This window comes from Zeus faber (genome assembly GCF_960531495.2).
Source record: "Zeus faber genome assembly, chromosome: 1".
In the NCBI taxonomy this organism is placed as follows: Eukaryota; Metazoa; Chordata; class Actinopteri; order Zeiformes; family Zeidae; genus Zeus; species Zeus faber.
The window spans coordinates 16,873,748-16,892,118 of NC_137193.1; the positions used below are offsets into that span (position 1 = coordinate 16,873,748).

The 18,371-nt window shown below is 43.8% G+C and overlaps 1 protein-coding gene across 2 annotated transcripts in view; it reads left to right on the top strand.

The window, feature by feature from the left end:
- The window catches only part of znhit6 (zinc finger HIT-type containing 6), a 36,257-nt gene extending 21,599 nt beyond the window's left edge, over positions 1 to 14,658 (top strand). For both annotated transcript variants that reach the window (XM_080006200.1, XM_080006201.1), the window contains exons 6-10: positions 1,640 to 1,708; positions 2,021 to 2,101; positions 3,762 to 3,842; positions 11,930 to 12,066; positions 13,924 to 14,658. In XM_080006200.1, the coding sequence (XP_079862326.1) occupies positions 1,640 to 1,708; positions 2,021 to 2,101; positions 3,762 to 3,842; positions 11,930 to 12,066; positions 13,924 to 14,420 (865 nt within the window). In that variant the 3' untranslated portion in view covers positions 14,421 to 14,658. The remainder of the gene's footprint in view (positions 1 to 1,639; positions 1,709 to 2,020; positions 2,102 to 3,761; positions 3,843 to 11,929; positions 12,067 to 13,923) is intronic.
- The last annotated feature ends 3,713 nt before the right edge of the window (positions 14,659 to 18,371 follow it).

An 18,371-nucleotide genomic window follows, 5' to 3' on the forward strand; every position in this document is an offset into this window, starting at 1 on the left:
AATACTTATGCAAAGAGTGGCCTCCAGAGAGCATTGTTCCTCTCTTTTGTTGCTCCATGGGGTGGGTCACACAGTCATATACAAGTGTTCACTGGATTGGCGGTGGACTGAGATTTGCAGCAATCACAAAAGCCTTGCAACCAGCAAAAGTACTTTCTGTCTGTGAGCTGCTCATAGTAGTTATGATCAAACTTGACATTGCATTTGACCACCAACTTGCCCTTTTGTTGATTATAAGCGGAGAGCCGAACTTACGCTTTGAATTTATTCTATATTATTCTGGACTCCCTCTAGACATAAAAATGTGTTTGGATGTAGATTGGGATGCACTGGAAATCACTGTGTTAAGATTGTCTATTCTTCAGTCCATAAGTCTTAAACCAACATTTTCCCAGAGCACACACTTATCTTAAACTAGAGTAGAGGTTGTCCCTGCTGCTCAGCTTTTGAACATTTCGGAGATAAATACTTGACACAAAGGCTTATTAAAGCTTGCTCCTTGACTAGACCAGACAGTGGTACTAGTTCATGTCTGTGTTTCTCTTTTTTTGCCAAAGTGTTAATTTGACTTGGATGTAACATTTTTTATTATGAGATGACAGGCAAAGTTCAAAAGGCTTATTTTACTTTATAGGAAAAAATAAAATCTTACGCTGAGCTCCAAGCTCAGAGCCTTAATAACAAGGTCTATGATGTGCACCCCAGTAATTAGGCTATGCCACTTTCTGAGGGTTTCATCCCTATCCCTAGATCCACCAAGGCCTCTGGTTCTGATGTTTTGCTGATTAGGTAGGTTGTGTATGCACTCCACCCAATATATGGTATCATTTCTGGTCTTGGTCAGCATAACAGATGGCCTGACTCTTTGTAGTTTATGTCAGCCAGTAGTCTGGGATACCACGGCTCTGGAAGCACACTGGGGGCATACCACTGCCGGTGTCTGCATTTGGGCCAGCAAACTCTCTTTTCTGAGATTAACAGCAATCAAATTCTTTTGTTACATAAATGACATTTGTTAAAGTGTAATCCTTGTTTTGTTGTTTTTGTCTCCGTTCTACAGTCAGTTCAGTTTGTGGTCCAAGCTTCCATCAGCAGTTATCAGTGTTCTAGCCCATGGCTTTTTTTTAACTAAATGTAAAACAACCAATGTTTGAAATTTGTTTCCTTGTATTTCTAGGTTATTTTCTGTATGAAGAATACTTTGAGACTATGCTAGATTGCCCCATGTGACAGTATGGGCACAGTAACAGTTTTGTTGTAGAGTACACCCAGCAACCCAGAAAATCCATCCACATGTTTTAGTAATAACTGCCCAAGCAGCACCCCAGCATAAGTGACCATTATGTGATATCCACCAGCTGGTGACCTAATATTGAGTGTGTATGTCATGGTATCCATGGCGACTCTGGTCTGCTCGGTAGACACACACATAAACAAGAGGAGATGGACAAGATCTTGTAATCAGTTGTGTTGCAGTCGGTTGTACTGCATGAGACAAATGCAGGCTAAATCAGTTTTTGCATATTGTGTTCAAACGGGTACACATCTGTTTGTCTCTGACACAAGTAATACAAGCGCACTTGTCGACACTGGTCAACCAAGTTGCTCATTGCCCCCTTTCTTTGTTCTTCTCTCTTAGGGATAGAAGGTTTCTTTGGCATTTGAAGCTCATCTTCCCTCAGAGCAAAACAGAGTTTTGTGAGAGGAGGTAAGTTGCACAACTTCAGTGGCTCTAAATGTTTGTGTGTGCGTGCTTGTTTGTTTTGGTTAGTTGCGAAGGCCGACCCTGCCAAGACATACTTTGGAGGTCTCCCATTTACACGAGGTTTAAATGTACCGATGCCAGTGCAGCCACTAAGCAGCCGTGTGACCTGTAACTATTATGACCCTTCTGTTTATTGTTGGTTTGGGAACATAGAAGCATCTCAAGATTGTCTTAAAAACCGTGATGATGCATTTGGTTGCTGACATTGACATGTTTTGCTGTTCTGTTTTTCCGAACATCTGTTTCTCTTATTAGGGTTTCAGAGTGTCAAACCCTGGAGCAGATCCTGACCCCTTACATTCATCCCACAGAGTCCGACCCTGTCAGGCGCCAGAAGTAAGCTTTCCTACCTAGTTCCATGTGCATTGTTCAGATCGCTGCCTGAATGCTGCAGATGTGTTTATATGAACACACATCCACATTTCTCTCAATTGTAATACGGGTGTATTCTTCTCATGTCATGTGTCCTGTAAACAAACAGGTTAACTGTAAACTGCACCAATAACACAACCCACTAATAGCACAAACAAAATACAGGATACATGAGATATTGTATTTATTTCCACCAATCTTCATAAAAAAATGCACACACATGCAGATGCACGTGCAGAAACAGATCCGCTACAGGGTAATCTTTTGTAAAGGTCAGGACTTTGTCATGGCCCATTCTACAATCCCTGATTGTCCCAATCCTCTGGCATTATCTGACTCCTGATGACATTTTTCTTTTGAGAGGGCAAATGTGATGTGGAGTTGGCTGTGCCTGAAGTTTAGATGTCCATTCTGGCCTTTGCTTGATATGTATTTATTTTGAAAATGTGCCCCGGATCCACCATGATTTGGCTTGAAATTGAACACTTTGTTGTTATTCAATATTCATATAGCTTTTGATTTTATATTTTATATTATTGAACTTGTATTTTCTCCAGTTAACAGTATTTCATTTGGCCACCTTGTTTAATTTGGGGCTGCTCTCCAAAACCCCGACTTGTGTATCACTTTTGATGTTAGAAATTCAACTACAGGTGTTTTGAGGTCTGTCACTAAATTTATGAAGGGGTGTGAGATAATTAAAAAATATATATGTCAACAATTTGATAATTGACCCAGAAACCAACTCCAGTTTGATGTGCGGTTTGGAAGAAGAAGCCTTTAATTGCGCTTCCCTCAAGAAACAAGCAGTGTTACTGTTGGGAACAGGAGACCACTGCACAGGCTGCGTTATGTCACTTGATCCTTATTTTCCCAACACATGGGACTGGGTGTGGTTGAAACAAAGCTAATTTAATTGCTTTAAAATATGCCCGCTCTTGTGCAATTATAGTGACATAATGAATATGCAAACACTATGCCACACAAGCAATTACCAACAGCTGCACTGCAATCTGCATAGTGTTGCCCGATATTTTACAGAGGAGCTTTTTGACTTTGTGTAAACCTTGATATTGCTATCAACAACTGTACATACAATACAGTTGCTGAAGTAAAAACACAAAAAGAAACCCCGATCTTTATGTGCCCTGTGAAAACACACGGTATCCATGGTAGCAGTACTATGGTTGTGGTGACCCGTCCCAGGCCTGCAGTGGCCTGCATGCAAGACCTGAGCCCCTGTAATTGCGTTTGGCAGTAGTGTGTGCAATGATTATGCCTCCACCGTAGACTGGCTTTAAATCAGTTCTGTACGTAAATGAACCCTCTGTGACAGGGAGTGGACCCATCCACAAATATAGTTCTCCAAATCCTTTGGTATCCATTAAGAATTCTCAAGGTTTTTCTCACTCCTCCGCAAACCTACAACTATTTAGCAGATTTTCTTCCAAAAACGGCAACGTGACCATGCCTGAATACACTACACTATACTTCAGTTTTTGTGTTTTGGCCGTCCTGTCGACCACCTCATCGTCACAACCTCATCTGCTTTTCCTCTTCTCTTTAGCTGAGAATGAAGTTGGGTCTCTTTAATTATTTTTGAATGTTTGTTTTTTTGTCTCAGATTGAAGATGTATGCTCAAGCGACATTTGATGAAGTGAAGGTCTTCATGGGAGCAGAGGGGAGAAGGGCCAACTCTGTGAGGTACAATGTTATTTTTATCTTTCTCCCCTTTCATCACATCTCATTTCCTGTGAGCCCTTTCAGATTCCAAGGAGGTTGGGTTGAAGGAATTCCAGTCCTTCCATATCTATCTATTTGTCTGAGACTGGTAATCCTCGCCAAAGTCCTTTGGTGTATACTAGGAATAAAAGCCAATACTGTTCTGAATGATTGAAATTTGTGGTGTATAAACTTGGGACCACCATTTTTCTAGTGGACTGAATATTGGCCACTTTTGACTTTAACATGACATCCATTGACTCTGACCACTAAGTTAAAGGGTTAGAGAGTGGCTGGGAAAGTGTCCTCATTATGCATGGGCCCTTTTTTGTTACATTTAATAAGGAACCAGAGTAAAATAAAAATACATCTTAAATAAAAATCACAATGTTTTCATTGGTTTTATTTATAGGAACAGGGCAGGGGGACAAGAGTGTAGATCCTGGGCGCAAATTACGCCCCGATCGCTGCATTACACATGAGGAGGGAGACAGGTGTGCAAATTGTGCCCCCTGCACTGGTCGCTCCCCACCACTCCCACTCCATGCCACCACGCCAACTTTTATTTATATTTTTTTCATTCTAATTGGATGATTATCGATAACAAGAGAATGAGTTAAGCCTTGTGTCACATTTCTGTGGAGCCCCGTAGATCAGGGCTTGACAGTAGCACCCAGCAGCATCTCTTTGTTTTGCTCAAAATGAACATTCATTTAACACTAATGTATTATTCACTTAAAATTTTTAAATAAAAAATGTGCCTTGTCTCTGTTTGCTCAAGTAGATATGCACTCCATTTATTATTTTAGATTAATAAAAATGTCAAAGTCAAAATGACAACAAATTGTAGGGGTGTCACGATTCTTTCGAATCCATGGTTTCTATTCATTTTTTGATGTAAACCTACCTATTTTTTTTTCAGCACTGACGTCTATGCCGTTGTTAAGGCCCTTTCACACATAGTTTGAATTAATTAAGTTTAATTACTGGGATAACCTTTCAGGCACCACTAGTGAGTTTCACTATTCACATATGCAGCTACCTTCAGGAAAGAATCCGTCTTGCACCTTTTCACACGTGCCATGATGAAGCCAGAATAGATGGGCAAGGGACAGTCCAGCAAATGTTACCCTCTGCAATGTACCGCAGGGTTTCGTGAGACCCTCTTCTGCAAATCTTATGCCAAGTTGCCATTTTCGAAATGTGAGAAAGCAAAACACCTGCAGCACACACTCTCTCCCTCTCCCATTTGGAAAACAGTACTGTTAGTTTAATTTTATTTTTAACGTTTTATTTAGGCTATTTTAGAAAACAGTAAAGTTTGTAATAGGCCATTACAAAAACAAGATTTTCGATTTTACTGTTGACGCGGAGACAGACTGTCAATTAGTCGGCACATTTTAACATCCCTAGTTTGTACATTTGTTTAAATAGCATAAATAAACTGTAAATTCCAATAAATAAAGACCGTAGTTCTTTTTTTTTTTTTGTATGCAAATGGGTGTACTTTAGAACTGTCCACCCCTACGCAGACATTTTGTTTGTCAGCCTCATGAGAGCAGGCATCGGCCAATGCCGATTACCTCAAAATGCAGATAATTGGCAAATCGGAAAAATTACATGCAAATGAAACCCAAGACTCTCCAGGAGTGTGGAACCCCTGAACACCAACTCCACCACCACCAAGAAAAGACGACGCCCTTCATTCCAGTGCAGTTGGCTGTACATGGCCGTCTCCTCCGCTCATACTGTAGCATTGGCTGCTGCTGAAATTCTGATTATAAGCAAACCATGTCCAACAAGCCGCGATGACTACCTCCAAACATAACCAAAACTTTTACTACAAACACAGATTCTGGCAAATGTGCAATGTGAAGTGTGTTAACGATTTGGTAAAAAATAAAAATAAAAATAAAAGGGGGGGGGGGTTAAGGGGTTGAGGACATTCAATCTAAACAGCTTGTCTTCAAATGCATTGGCTATAAAAAACAATTCTCAGGGAAAAAAAACAAAAAAACAAAAGTGGCTTTTATAAGCTCCCAAGGAGTTTGGGAGTCCTGTCACTGCTCAGGCATCCTGTCCGTGTGACCGCTCTGCCCGTTCCTTCGGGCTTGTTCCCCGTGACGGCTTTACTCTGCGTGTATGAAACAGACTTTAATTGGTTTATGAACATGACATCACTGACTTGTAAATTCCTGCCCGGCTACGCGGTGCCGAGGCCGGGGCCTGGCCAGAAGCGCGCTACCTCCCTGCCCCCCTCTCGTTTCCTCCCCTCATGTTTCCAGAGGTGAGACATCTCTTAGAAATGCCATTGATCAGGGAAATCATCCTCGAGGATTTGCTCAGCGACTCATTCCCTCCCGTTCTTCCTTTCGATCGCTCCCCATTCCCCTCTTCACAATGGTTTCTCCCCATTGTTCTCAGGTCTCGAGGGAGGGGTGCGCAGGGCTGGCCTCGATGGCATCCTCTCTCCTTGCTTGGCGTTGGAGTCTTGGCTGTCATCCATTCTTTCTTCGTCATGGAGTAGATGATACTACAATGCTCGTGGTCATTCTCTCCACCTAGCGTGAAACGTCATGAAACCTCCCCTGTTCTGTCCCAGTTGCGTACAGATATCTCATCCTTTTATCCCAGGGGATTGGGAAGCCCGCGCTATGTTATTATTATTATTTTTTTCTCTTTCTCACCTTTTGATTTGCATTCCGTTTCGGTCTCAGCACATCTGTAGCCTTATCGTAAAGCTCCCTTTCGGAGGAAACTTGATTTGAAGAAAGGCACCCACCTTGTTTCCTCCAGGGCAAATTGGTGTGAAACTAAGGCTTTCAACATACAGTTTGAATGCTCATTTAATTCACGTCCCCATTTTAAGAACGGGTTTAAAACCGTTGGCAGGCCAAAGAAAAATAATTGTTTTAGTGCCCGGTAAATATCTCCATCCTGAGATCTTAGTTATAAAGGAGATTGATGAATCAATAAGTCATCCTGCATGAGCTGTAGACACACAGATAAGAAACCTGGCATGCAAGGACTCAGACCTTTTTATACATAGACACGCTCATACACAGAGCCTCTAGACATCACACGCACACAAAAGGGCCTCGGATGCTCCCAGTAAGGTTACGTAAGCCGGGCTCAGAGGACAGCAGTCGTTAAACCAGCCCGGAGAAAGCTAGGATTTGCTCCACATTCTCACCCGTTGAAGAGGTTTCCGAGTGATTGTGGATCGTTGTTTCTTGGGCTCAGGCAGGTTGTTTATGCATACTGAGGCGAGATACCGTCACGATACTCATGGAATTTCTCCCCTGTCCTCACAGAAGCAAGCCAGCACTACAGGCCACAGCTGGGACAAGTTATGAGATGTGGCATAGAGAGGGGTTTGGGTTATCAAATCAGGCAAACAAGTGCAAATAAATATACCGTACTTTAGTTATTGGCAAGAGGTCGATGGCAACTAACTCCTATTTACTTTCTTTCAGCATTTTGCCTGTTTGCTGCCTTATAGTTGTTGCAAAATGGATATTTGAATAAAATGCATATTTTCCTCATAAGGTACAGGGAAATAAGCCACAATATGTGGCTATATCTTTCTTTGCAATAATTGCAGTTTGGGTCATGCAAATTTGATGAGGAATGTTTTGATAATGTTGCCCTACAGCGTCACAAGAAAGAAGCTGCCCAGTTAGTGTTGCAACTATTGGTTTCTCCATCGTCATTGGCAGTCTTTCAAATAAAGTATGCTGGCATTGTTTCTGTCGAAAACCAAGAGGCCATTATGATGAAGGGGAAATATTAATCTCAAAGGGGACCTATTGTGCTCCTTTTCAACAAGTTAATATAGGTCTTTGAGGTCACCAAAACATGTTTTTGAAGTATTTTGCTGAAAACATCACTTAGATTTTGCATTCTAGCCATTCTAACATTCCTTTATGCCATCCTGTTCCAAAACGGGCTGTTTTTTATGGGTGGAGCCACCCTCCTGAGGCCCCTAGTTCTGTGAGCCAATGGGGTTTGAGCTTCACTCCGAGTTCCGTTATATTTAGTCTGTAAACTGTCACTGATTTCACCTCATCAGTCCACTAAAATCAGTTTCTCAACAAATTTGAGGTGAGAAATAATCAATTCAGTTGCTGAATCTTCACTCATGTTAGATCTACGGTGAACGGTTTGTTTTATGACATGTTGACTGACTGGTTTGTCTTATTTAACAGCGTATGTGTTAGTAGGCCAATCAGAGACCCGAATGTATGTTCAGAAGCACTGAAAACGTGAGTTTTTCCTTAATGGTCCACTTTAATAACAAGGATTTTTTTTCTTTAGTTTTCATATTAGTTTAAGTTCAAGTTCAAGAGATTATTTGTCACATACATACACATATGGTCGTACATATATGCAGTGAAATGTCATGACACCCGGTGATTACGCACAAGCTCTATAAGCTCGAGAAATACTCAAATGTGCGTAATCAACACGCGGAGCTCACGCAGGAGGCCGCAAGGGGCGGCGCCACAATCGCGATTCTGGGCTCTATAATTATATAATAGGATTAATTGTCTGTGTTGTATTAAATATACATCTAAATCCTCCTAAATGAAACTTTACCATACCTTACCATACCTTACCTTCAGTCCTCACCTCAGAGTAGAAATCCTAACAACACAGGGAAATGAAAATTTTGGAAACAGCTCTGGTTGTGGGGGCAGCGACGCACTTGTTTTTATTTTGTTTTAATAGCCCTCAACGAACGTTTTCCAGGCTGACAATCAAATATACATGTTTCATTAATGACTCTTAATCATGATTAAATTGTGGACTTAAATCAGCCCATAATGATTCCTTGGAGATTTAGTTTGAATTCTCTGGTAATGCGTAAGCTTTTTCAGATTCAGTTGCATTTCCGTGGTCATTTCCATTCCCTTTCCATTCGGTGTGACAGCGTGAGTCTAAAGGATGAAACGGGAACAGCACACTGGCAGCAGTGAGGGAAAGTGGCCCACTGACTACCATGACTAATGGGATGTTAATCCATCAGCAACACTTTCTAGAGCAAGGGCAGGCAGCTTAGGGGAGGTGTTGCAAAATGAGAAAATGTGCCCCTGTCAGCTGTATGCGAGACGTGAGGGACGTGTTGAGTGTGGTATGAAAAATAAATTGTGCACTATTAACCAGCCTCACCTCCAGAGACGATCCCATATCTCCTCCCATGGCCCCATTTCTCCAACTGCAGGCATTGTATAATTAAGGGCAGTTAAGTTTAGAATCTCATTTTTATAGGGTAACTTTATTAAGTGGATAATGTCAACATTAGCCGTTTTAAAACGGACAGAAATGTGGTATCCAGCCAAGGTAGAATTACCTCATATCAGCAAGGTTCAGTTATATAACGGGGCCGCAAACTATAATTCTGCCATGAACAGAGGACCCGTCATAGGGTCCCAAACGTGGGTCAGTGCATCACAGGCACGAAGCGGTCTCCGCCCTTGGAATAATGAAGTCCTCTGGGATGAAAAAAGCACCCCTATCTCTGAGCAAAATGATGAATGTTAGTAAGTCATGTTGTTCTCTACATGGACACAATTGCACATGTGGTTGTGGTATCGCTGTACAGTGGTGGTGGTGGGGGGGGGATAACCTGTGTTTGAAGCCTGGAGATGGTTAATGGCATGAACAGGACATAAATTAGCCACGTTCAGATAAAACATGTAACAGGTAAAACAGATGAAGACCTTTCTTGCCACATGACAATGAACACTTTGGTGTTTATGGATGGGAGTGGAATGATCCATTTGGCCCTGAGAAAGCCCCTATTATGAAATGTTTGTTTTATTACTTAATGTCCTCTGGAATATCGTGGTCCATCAAATAAAGCAGAGACTGTGCTAAACTAAACTTGCTGTGTAACCAGTCAACATCCTCTTACTGGAAAGTAAGCGCACTGTGCATCAAGAGGGCCATTCACACTCTGTCGCTGTTTGTTTGTGTAATATCCCTTTTTTTTTTTTTTTTTTTTTTTGGAATGTCTATTTATTTCTGATTAATTCCACCGCTCAAATCCGCTCGAATGTTCCTGCCATCTTTACACCAGTCAGTGGAAGAGATGACCTTACATCGGCTGAGAAAGACACGTGTGTGTGTGTGTGTGTGTGTGTGTGTGTGTGTGTGTGTGTGTGTGTGTGTGTGTGTGTGTGTGTGTGTGTGTGTGTGTGTGTGTGTGTGTGTGTGTGTGTGTGTGTGTGTTTGTTGAGTGTGTGTGTGTGTTTGTTGAGTGTGTGCATGTGCGCGTGTGTCTATTCTGTTTTGACTTGTGAAACCACATATTTTGTGGCGTAGCCTCTCTTTTGCCTCTACCAGCCAACCACTAAGCTTTTCCTGAGCTGCATTTTATTCCGAAGATGCTTCATTTTTCAGCTCTGGTGGTAAAGGCCTTATATAGTTAACATTGAAACAACTAGACATTTACATCAGCAGCTCATATTATGAAATAGATGAACTCTACAGCGGTGACATGGAGGCTTTATCTGTTTGCTCGTATTTTCCACTTTCTGTATATCACTCGGCATGCATTGTTCACAGAGGGTTAAAGGAGTTAACAAAATAAGAGGTCTACCCATTTGCTTCTTTTAATGGCTTCTTATGACACAATGGACATTGATGTAAGAAGTCAACCTCATTATTACTCCTGTGACCACCAATCCAGATGGTGCCACGGCGCTCATTTCAACCATTTGACTTTGCTATGACGGCTGAGCAAGACGGACTCTGCATATCATCCGACCTGTCGCAAACACACCCATCTGTATGTCTTTCGTGATTGTCATTACAGCTACGAATATCTCTTTCCGAGCGATTGCTTTCACTTTAACCATCAAGGCTTGACGGCATTCTATCGAGACGGTACGCTGAAACAAAAACAAAGGCCGAACGAGCACAGCATCGCCCACTACGCCTCCCACCTCGAGGTCGCCGCTCCCTCATTCCGGGTGTGAAGTATTAGGAACCCCCCCCCCCCCCCCCCCCCCCACCAGAGGACATCCATGTTGCCCTCCGCTCTCTCAGAGCACTATATGGAGAACAGATGCCTGTGTGCGTTCTTCGCCCAGACGGCCGCGTTTGAGCGGTGACCCGGGGGGCTCCTACAGCGCTGCTCCCTCCCCGCCGCGGGACACTGCAATCCGCCTTTCCCTTAGCCCCCTTTGCCTCGCTGTCGACATTGTATTGTTTTTTTGTTTGGTTTTCTCTCACAGATTTTAAGCACAGAAGGAAGACCTCGCCGACATGGTGCCGTGTGCAAACCCGCCGCAGAGTGGGTGTTTGCCCTGTTCTCAGACCTCTCCTCCTTTGTCCAAAACAAATGATAGATCTCACAATCCCCTCTCTGTCAGCCACTAAGTGGTTGGTGTGCGTGGAGATGGCAGCTCTATTTAAGAACCGCGCCGTGAGATTTTGTTGGTGACAGCCTAAGCTTGATGTGTATTGAATTGGTTGAGCGCCGAAGGGAACCCGTACCCCCACCAAACCCTCCCAGCCGTCCCCAGAGCCGCGTTAACCATTTAGCGTCATGATTTACAACCATCCCTAATGCATGACAGGACTGCTAGGAGTACGAGGCCGAGCTGATGTCATCTCGCCGAAGGAGCCACGGGAGGGGGGGCCTCAGGCTGCCTCAAGGCTCACAGTGTGCTTGTGAGAGATGCTGTTGATTCTGGGTGTAGGGCCTTTCCATCGAGGTGGAGAGGGATCGGCCGGGCGCGGTCTCGACTGTGCCAAGCCGCGATCGCTATCGCTCCACCAAGCCGCGCGTCTCGCTGGGAAAGAAATAAGACTTGTGAAGTGAAGAAAGGTCAACAACACTGGCTCCCTTTACTCTGCTCCTGCCATGCGTCTTAACGCTGTGAGATACATGTCACAAAAAAGAAAAAAGCGACTCCTGTAAAATCGTGAGCCAAAGAAGCACTTTTCGAGACAATTTGGGGAACCTTCACCCAGTAGGCAACCATCAAATTGCCGAGTTTGCAATCTGTAATGTTTTGTTTTTTTTTCTCTGGCCTTGCTGCTCATTTTATGTGTAACAGGTACCATGAGCTGGACCTTTGGAAGAGCCTACGAGACAACCTGATCTACAAGACGCTGATTGAGTATCCAGTGCTACACGTCGTTCTTCGAGGCAATTTCCAGGATTACCCTCTGAGTGAGAGTAAAGAGAGACCAGGTAACAAACTCTTGGAGTCATTTTTTCATTCTGTCTTGACTCTTTCTATACTTTATCCACCTAAACTCTGGAAGACCTTCCATTGGCATTGACCCTACTTGTGTATTTGGTCACACCGTTGGTCACGCCTGGTTAGGATACAATATTCATATCACTTATCACTTCACTTATCATTTTGATTTTGTAAACCTTTCCAAATTCTCAGGCTGAAGATGCTGCAAGTCTTGCTTTACTTAGCTCTTACATTGCTCCCTGCCCCATTCCAACAGCATGTTATCATGGCCCGGTGTCTCCAACAGTGACTTTAGGACTCCCGGTCGCCTTATTTCTCGCTATGACCGCATGCTGCCTTGAAAAGAACACACTGCGCTGAGTAGCGTCAGACAAGTCATCACAACCTTTACTGGAGCCACAACGAAAATCAAAAGCCAACCGCTTCCCAAATAACTAAATCCAAAGAGTCTCCCAAAAAAAGAAACTGGATGGGAAAGAAAGTTAGGCAGCCTTTGCCCGCCCCCACCCACTCTCAAGTGCTTCCAGTTTTAAGCAGTTTAAGCAGACCCAAAAATGTCAGTCATGACCTAGTAAGACATTATCACACTGATGCTTGGAACTATTTGGGCCTTGTCTCAAACTCTGCAGTGACGAGAGATAATTGTAACCCAATGTTACTGTTGTCAGACCCGGGCAGGCCAGATGACGAGGGAGGTTATTTTGGCCACTTTGTGCGTGTGTGTGCCTCTGGTGATAAGGCCTCTGGTGCTAAGCTGTTTTGTTGCACCGTGAGCCAGAGAAACATCCTGATAATTTGACATGCTGCGGCCTTGGATCCTGGGCAGGAAGAGATAACCACACAGTGTGGGAGCCGTGCAGGACATCATGTTGGGGGGGGCCGTAACAAGCTCCAAGAATGTAGAATGTGTTTGGACTTCAGCCTGAGTAAACCCAAATTTGGTTATTAGTTATGCCAGTCATTTCCGTACGGAACAACATTTCTGTGGTGTATCCTGTTGCCAACAGAGCTAGATTGGATGCTATTGCTAATAACTTCCTTTTAACACTTAAGACCCACTGAGCCTTGCAGTAGAATAGTGGTTACTGAGAGCCAGGCCTACCAGGTCTCCACAACACTGTTTCAAAGCCTTCAGTATTTATTCTTCCAAAAATTGCTTATCCCATGAGTAGAATATAAAAACAGAAGGGCTTAAAAGGTTCAGCTTTAAATGTTTCAAAATATCTTATTGTTATTTTAATGTTATTGTAAAGGTCATACTTTTGAATCTCGTTGTCTTCATGGACTCAAAAACAAGGAGTACAAATACTTTTTTCCGTACATTTTAAAGGATATGGGGACCACGAGTAAGAACATTACAGAACGCTTGACAAACAGAAACAGCATTCCTTCAAGCAAACCGAGAATTACATGTGCACCGATTAAAAAAATAAAATAAATAAAAATCTTGCCCCAGCTTCCATCCAGGCTCATAACTTCCAATTAGAAGGAATTCTGTTTTTATTTAGCATGGTTTATATCATGTTGATGCACATTTCTCCCTGCGTGTTGACTCACCATGTTGTGGGCAGATCGAGGAGTAATTGCTTATCCCTAACTAGCTGCACTGAGCACAACTTTTTCTGCCGCCCTGCTCTCACACGTCCGCCCTACTTTGTTGCATAACTAACGCTTTGGCACAGAGTCTCATTTTGGGATGAAGTACGGAGCCAAACTATAACACAATCACGCCACTCTCTCTACTGTGTGTATGGACACGCTCATTTATCGTGTGGTTTCTGATAGCCGGTTTGGTCACGGTCACTCATGCTTTCTGTGTGACAAACGGGGCTGTTTACTTTCAGCGGAACCTGGCAGTTGTTTCACAACAAAGGGGCAAGGGGAGGACCAAGGGACCAAGGAGCCGACCCACGCTTTGCCGCCGCACACCCTGGCAAGTGTAGCAGCCGATGAAGCCAGACCTCCGAAGGAGAAACGGGCCAAGAGGGAAGCGGCGGAGGACGAGGGCCTGGAGGACGGCGAGGTCTTGACCAGCAGTGAGGAAGACGAGGAAGAAGGGAAGGTTGACGCAATCGTTGGGCAACAAACCCCAGTTGAAAACAGTTCAACCGCTGACGATGGCCGACCGGACCTCGGAGCTTCCGTGTCTGATACGCAGGTGAAAGGGGATGAGCCGGCCGGCTGTGTTGGAGGGCTTGAAGACATGAGTACCGGTAAAGACCGTAACGGCGATCAGTGCGTAGATGAGTCGATCAGGGGTGTTCCAGTGAGTCAGAGCGCTGCGGAGAGTGCTGAGGTCAGCTTAATAAGAGCAGGACACAGTGAAACAGGAGAGTCATAACAACCACAGTGAAGTAAGAAGAGCAGGAGTACTGTATGTAGTCACTGCCAACTGAATAGGTTTTGCATCACTTGATTTTGTTTTCAAAGGTTTCTGAAGGTTCCTGTCATTGTATTTTCTGATGGAATCATCCTTTTATAATTCTATTTTTATGTTGAGACATCGTATGATATGACCACATCATGAATATCATAATATCATGAGAACGTGCCTTGTTAAATAAAGTCAATAAATGTGGGAAGAAGTTCTGGTATTGTCTACATTTTGTTTTGACTTAATGGTTTTGACCTACTCAGAAACAATGGTAACTCAAACGTTATGTTTTTACTGTAATTACCATACTTGGTGGGGGAAACCTACTCAAAAGCCACTCTTGAGTAAAACTACGGATATCTTACAAAAAAAACGACTGAAAGTCACTCATTAGAATAGAGTAAAAGCCTTAAAGTAGCTGATATTAAAGGTACTTAAGTATCAAAAGTAATTATATGGTATTAAATGTTCTTAAGTATCTAAAGTAAATGCATGCTCTGGAGGGGGAAAAAAAAGCAACTTCTTTCAATTTGCTATGAGCTTAGTTTTTTTTTCTCTGATTGTATTGTGGTTGCCAATGTTTATGTTTTTCTGTAAGCATGAGAGGCTTCATTCGGTACGACGCATCTTTCACGCTCACGTAAGAAAACATTTGTTGTAAACATGGCCATGTCTCCATCAGTCGCAGCAGGTGCAGGAGGGGCAGCATCGCTGCTGAAGGAGGTTGTTGCGCTGCAACAGGCTGCTGTAGTCGTCTCTCTGGGACACGCCTGTGCTTGTTCAGTAGCAAAGCTAAACTCAGCGAAACTAAACTCAACACGAGAAGGGTTGCCAGGTCTCCATGACAAACCCAGCCATCCCCCAACTCGCGGACACATAAAACAACTCGCTTCAACACTTAAAACGCAGCCCAATTCCACAAGAAAAACCGCAGACCTGTCAACTCTGAGCACGGGCTGAGAGTGAGGGTCTGTTTACACTCGGCTCACTGCTGATATGACCCTTGAATCGCCAACATTAAATTTGTAATAACTGGCTTCGCTATCATCATTGACTCCCAGTTTTCCTTCAGTTTTATTTTCTAGCGAGTAACGACGGCGTTCAGGGGAAATGTATTGGAGTAAAAGGAAGCATTCTTGATCTTGAATTAATGCAATGTATGCGTTAATCCCTGCTCGTTGTCAAGCTGATTTGGTGCATAATTTTCAGCTTATACATCCGGATAGTTACATTACCTAACCAAACCACGACAAACCAAACATTAATATGCTGCATGTATGTCTTTTCGGCACCTTGGGGCCGAGTGCCCCGTGCGCCTCCACCTTGTTGTTCTAACCTAATGTTAGTTTTCTATGGCGACGGTGAGCCAGTAATAACAACTGGATGTGTAGCTGACTGGTGTGCATGTGTTTTTGTAACTCCCGTTAACCCCCACTCCCCTCCCCTGGACGTTAACCCCTGCAGACGGCCGTGCTTTGAAGCCTGCGCTGCAATGACGCATTTTCCCCCGCGTGCGTACGGGAGGACAATGATCTCACATCCCAGAGTGCATCTCTCTCTCTCAGAACAACGAGAGGCCTTAATGACTTTACGCTTTCTCCCACAACCCGATCTCATGTGTTCCTATACATCCTAAGCAGGTAAAACCAGTGTTTCTCAAATGGGGGTACTCGTACCCCCTAGGGGTACTGCAGGGGGTACAACAAAAATGAAAATATTGTTAAAAAATATTGGTTATATAATGTTATATATAACCACTGGGTTAAACCAATAATGACGAGCTAACCTTTAATTGTGTGCAGACTGCAAGTACGGTATTTGCTATGGCTTTTATTGTATTGTGCATCATTATCACGATAGGAAAATTTACCCGAGCCGGGTAGGTAATTGTTTGTTCCATACATATTTTCCCTAAAATGCATAGCTGTGAAACTAGATGTGTTATTTGGCCTACAACAGGGAGGCCATTCCCTCTCATTTCACCTTTTATCGCCTGTTGATTATGATGCCCCTAGCCGGAGCTTCCTGTAGGTCTATAAGCTGGCGGAGCGCTCCAGAGGCTCCCCAGGTGGCTACTGCTGCGTTTGGCCTTTCTTTGCCAGCTATGCTGTTGCCGTGGCTTATGGCCTGCCAAATTCACCCAGGGCCATCAAGGTTCTGCTGTTGTTTACTCGAGTCAAGATGCCGTTATGTTCCTTTTTGTGAAAGGAGCAAAGCCGTAATAAGGGGAGCTTCACCTATTATCCAATTGGCAGGCTCCTGAATGTGGATAAGGAGGCAACGGTGGGTGTTTTGTGGATGAAATGGGAAAGTTACATAACTCAAGTCAAGTTTATTTATGTAGCCCTTAATTACAATACAGTCTGAAAGGGGCTCGCGAACCCACATTTCATAGAGAAATCAACAGCATTCCCTAATCTGAATCATCAATCAGACAAGGAAAAACTCCTAGAAAGCCCTTTGGGAAAAAAGGGAGGAAACCTTGAGAAGGGGCCACAGAAGGAGGGATCCCCCTTTCAGGATGACCAGGCTGCAATGGATGCTGACTCGGCAGTAATAATAATATAATATGAAAAACCATAGGGTATTGTACTTCTATACTATGCAATTTCAAAGCTGTCCTCATCTGGCCTGATCCAGGTAGCGCGCAGCAGTCTCCAGACGTCATGTACCGGTGCAAAGCGGTGAAGGCAGGGTGAGAGGAGAGCTAACAGGACGGGTGTGGTTAACCAAATGCAAGACTGTAGAAATGAGTCTTAAGCCTTGATTTAAACATTTCAGCGGAGGCAACGGCTCTGATTTCCGCGGGTGGGGTGTTCCAGAGGACTGGGGCCCGGAGTGGGAATGACCTGGAGCCTCCGGGCCTCTTTTTTAACTCTCGGAATCGCTAAAAGACTGGCAGGTTGTGAGCGTAAGGCTCGAGACGGTACATCAGGTACCACTAAACCGGTAAGACAGGAAGGCGCGAGGCCGTGTCGTATTTTATGGGTTGAGTAGCAAAACCTTAAAGCCACATCTGAGGTAAACCGGGGGGCAGTGCGCGGTGGCCAGGATTGGGGTCATGCGATCAAACTTTTTAGTCCTGGTCAGGATTCCAGCCGCAGCGTTTTGTACTAACTGAAGGTTTTAAGAGAGCGACACATTACAGTGATCTAGGCGGGATGTTACAAACGCATGGACTATGATCTCTGCCTCACTCATGGATAGCAATAGCAATACTGCAGAAAAATACAGAATACAGTTCTGGTAATGTTCTTAATCCGCAGTCGAAAAGAGAGAGTGGGGTCAAATTGAACACCTAAATCTTTTGCAGATTTTTACTTTGGGTAATGGTTCAGCTGTCAAAGTTCAGAGTGATATCCTTGAACGGGCGCCCGTGTCTGGCAGGGGTATAACAACCTCACGGGTCAGTTCGTTCTAAGGGCGTGAGTGGACGGGTGTCCTCAGCCCAACGATGAAAGTGAAAGTCATATTTGCGGGCGATATCGCCGAGTGGCAACATCCCGAAGCAAAACAATAATGGGCCGAGTACATAGCACTGAAAGTGAATATCGATCCGGTGTACAAAGAAATTGGACATACTTACTTAACATAACTTACTTACGTAACTTTTACCTCTGGAGTAGAGCACCCCTTCCACCCACAGGAGAGCATGACATAAGAGGCCGTCAAGTCAAAGCAAATAAAATGCTGAGGGTAACCTCTGCTGCCTGCACATCTGCTTCTGCTTCGAACGTGGCCTTGCCTGCCTGAAGTTACCACCCATCTTTGTTTTAGCCGTTCTCTTAATTTTCTTTCTTTTCTTTTTTTTTCATCTCAATAAAGCCTCTCAGCGAAAACCACACTAAAGCGCGGCCCTTTATTTCTGTTTGCCGTTAAAACTCAATTGGAGCTGTTTTTAGTCTGTTGGGAGCACAA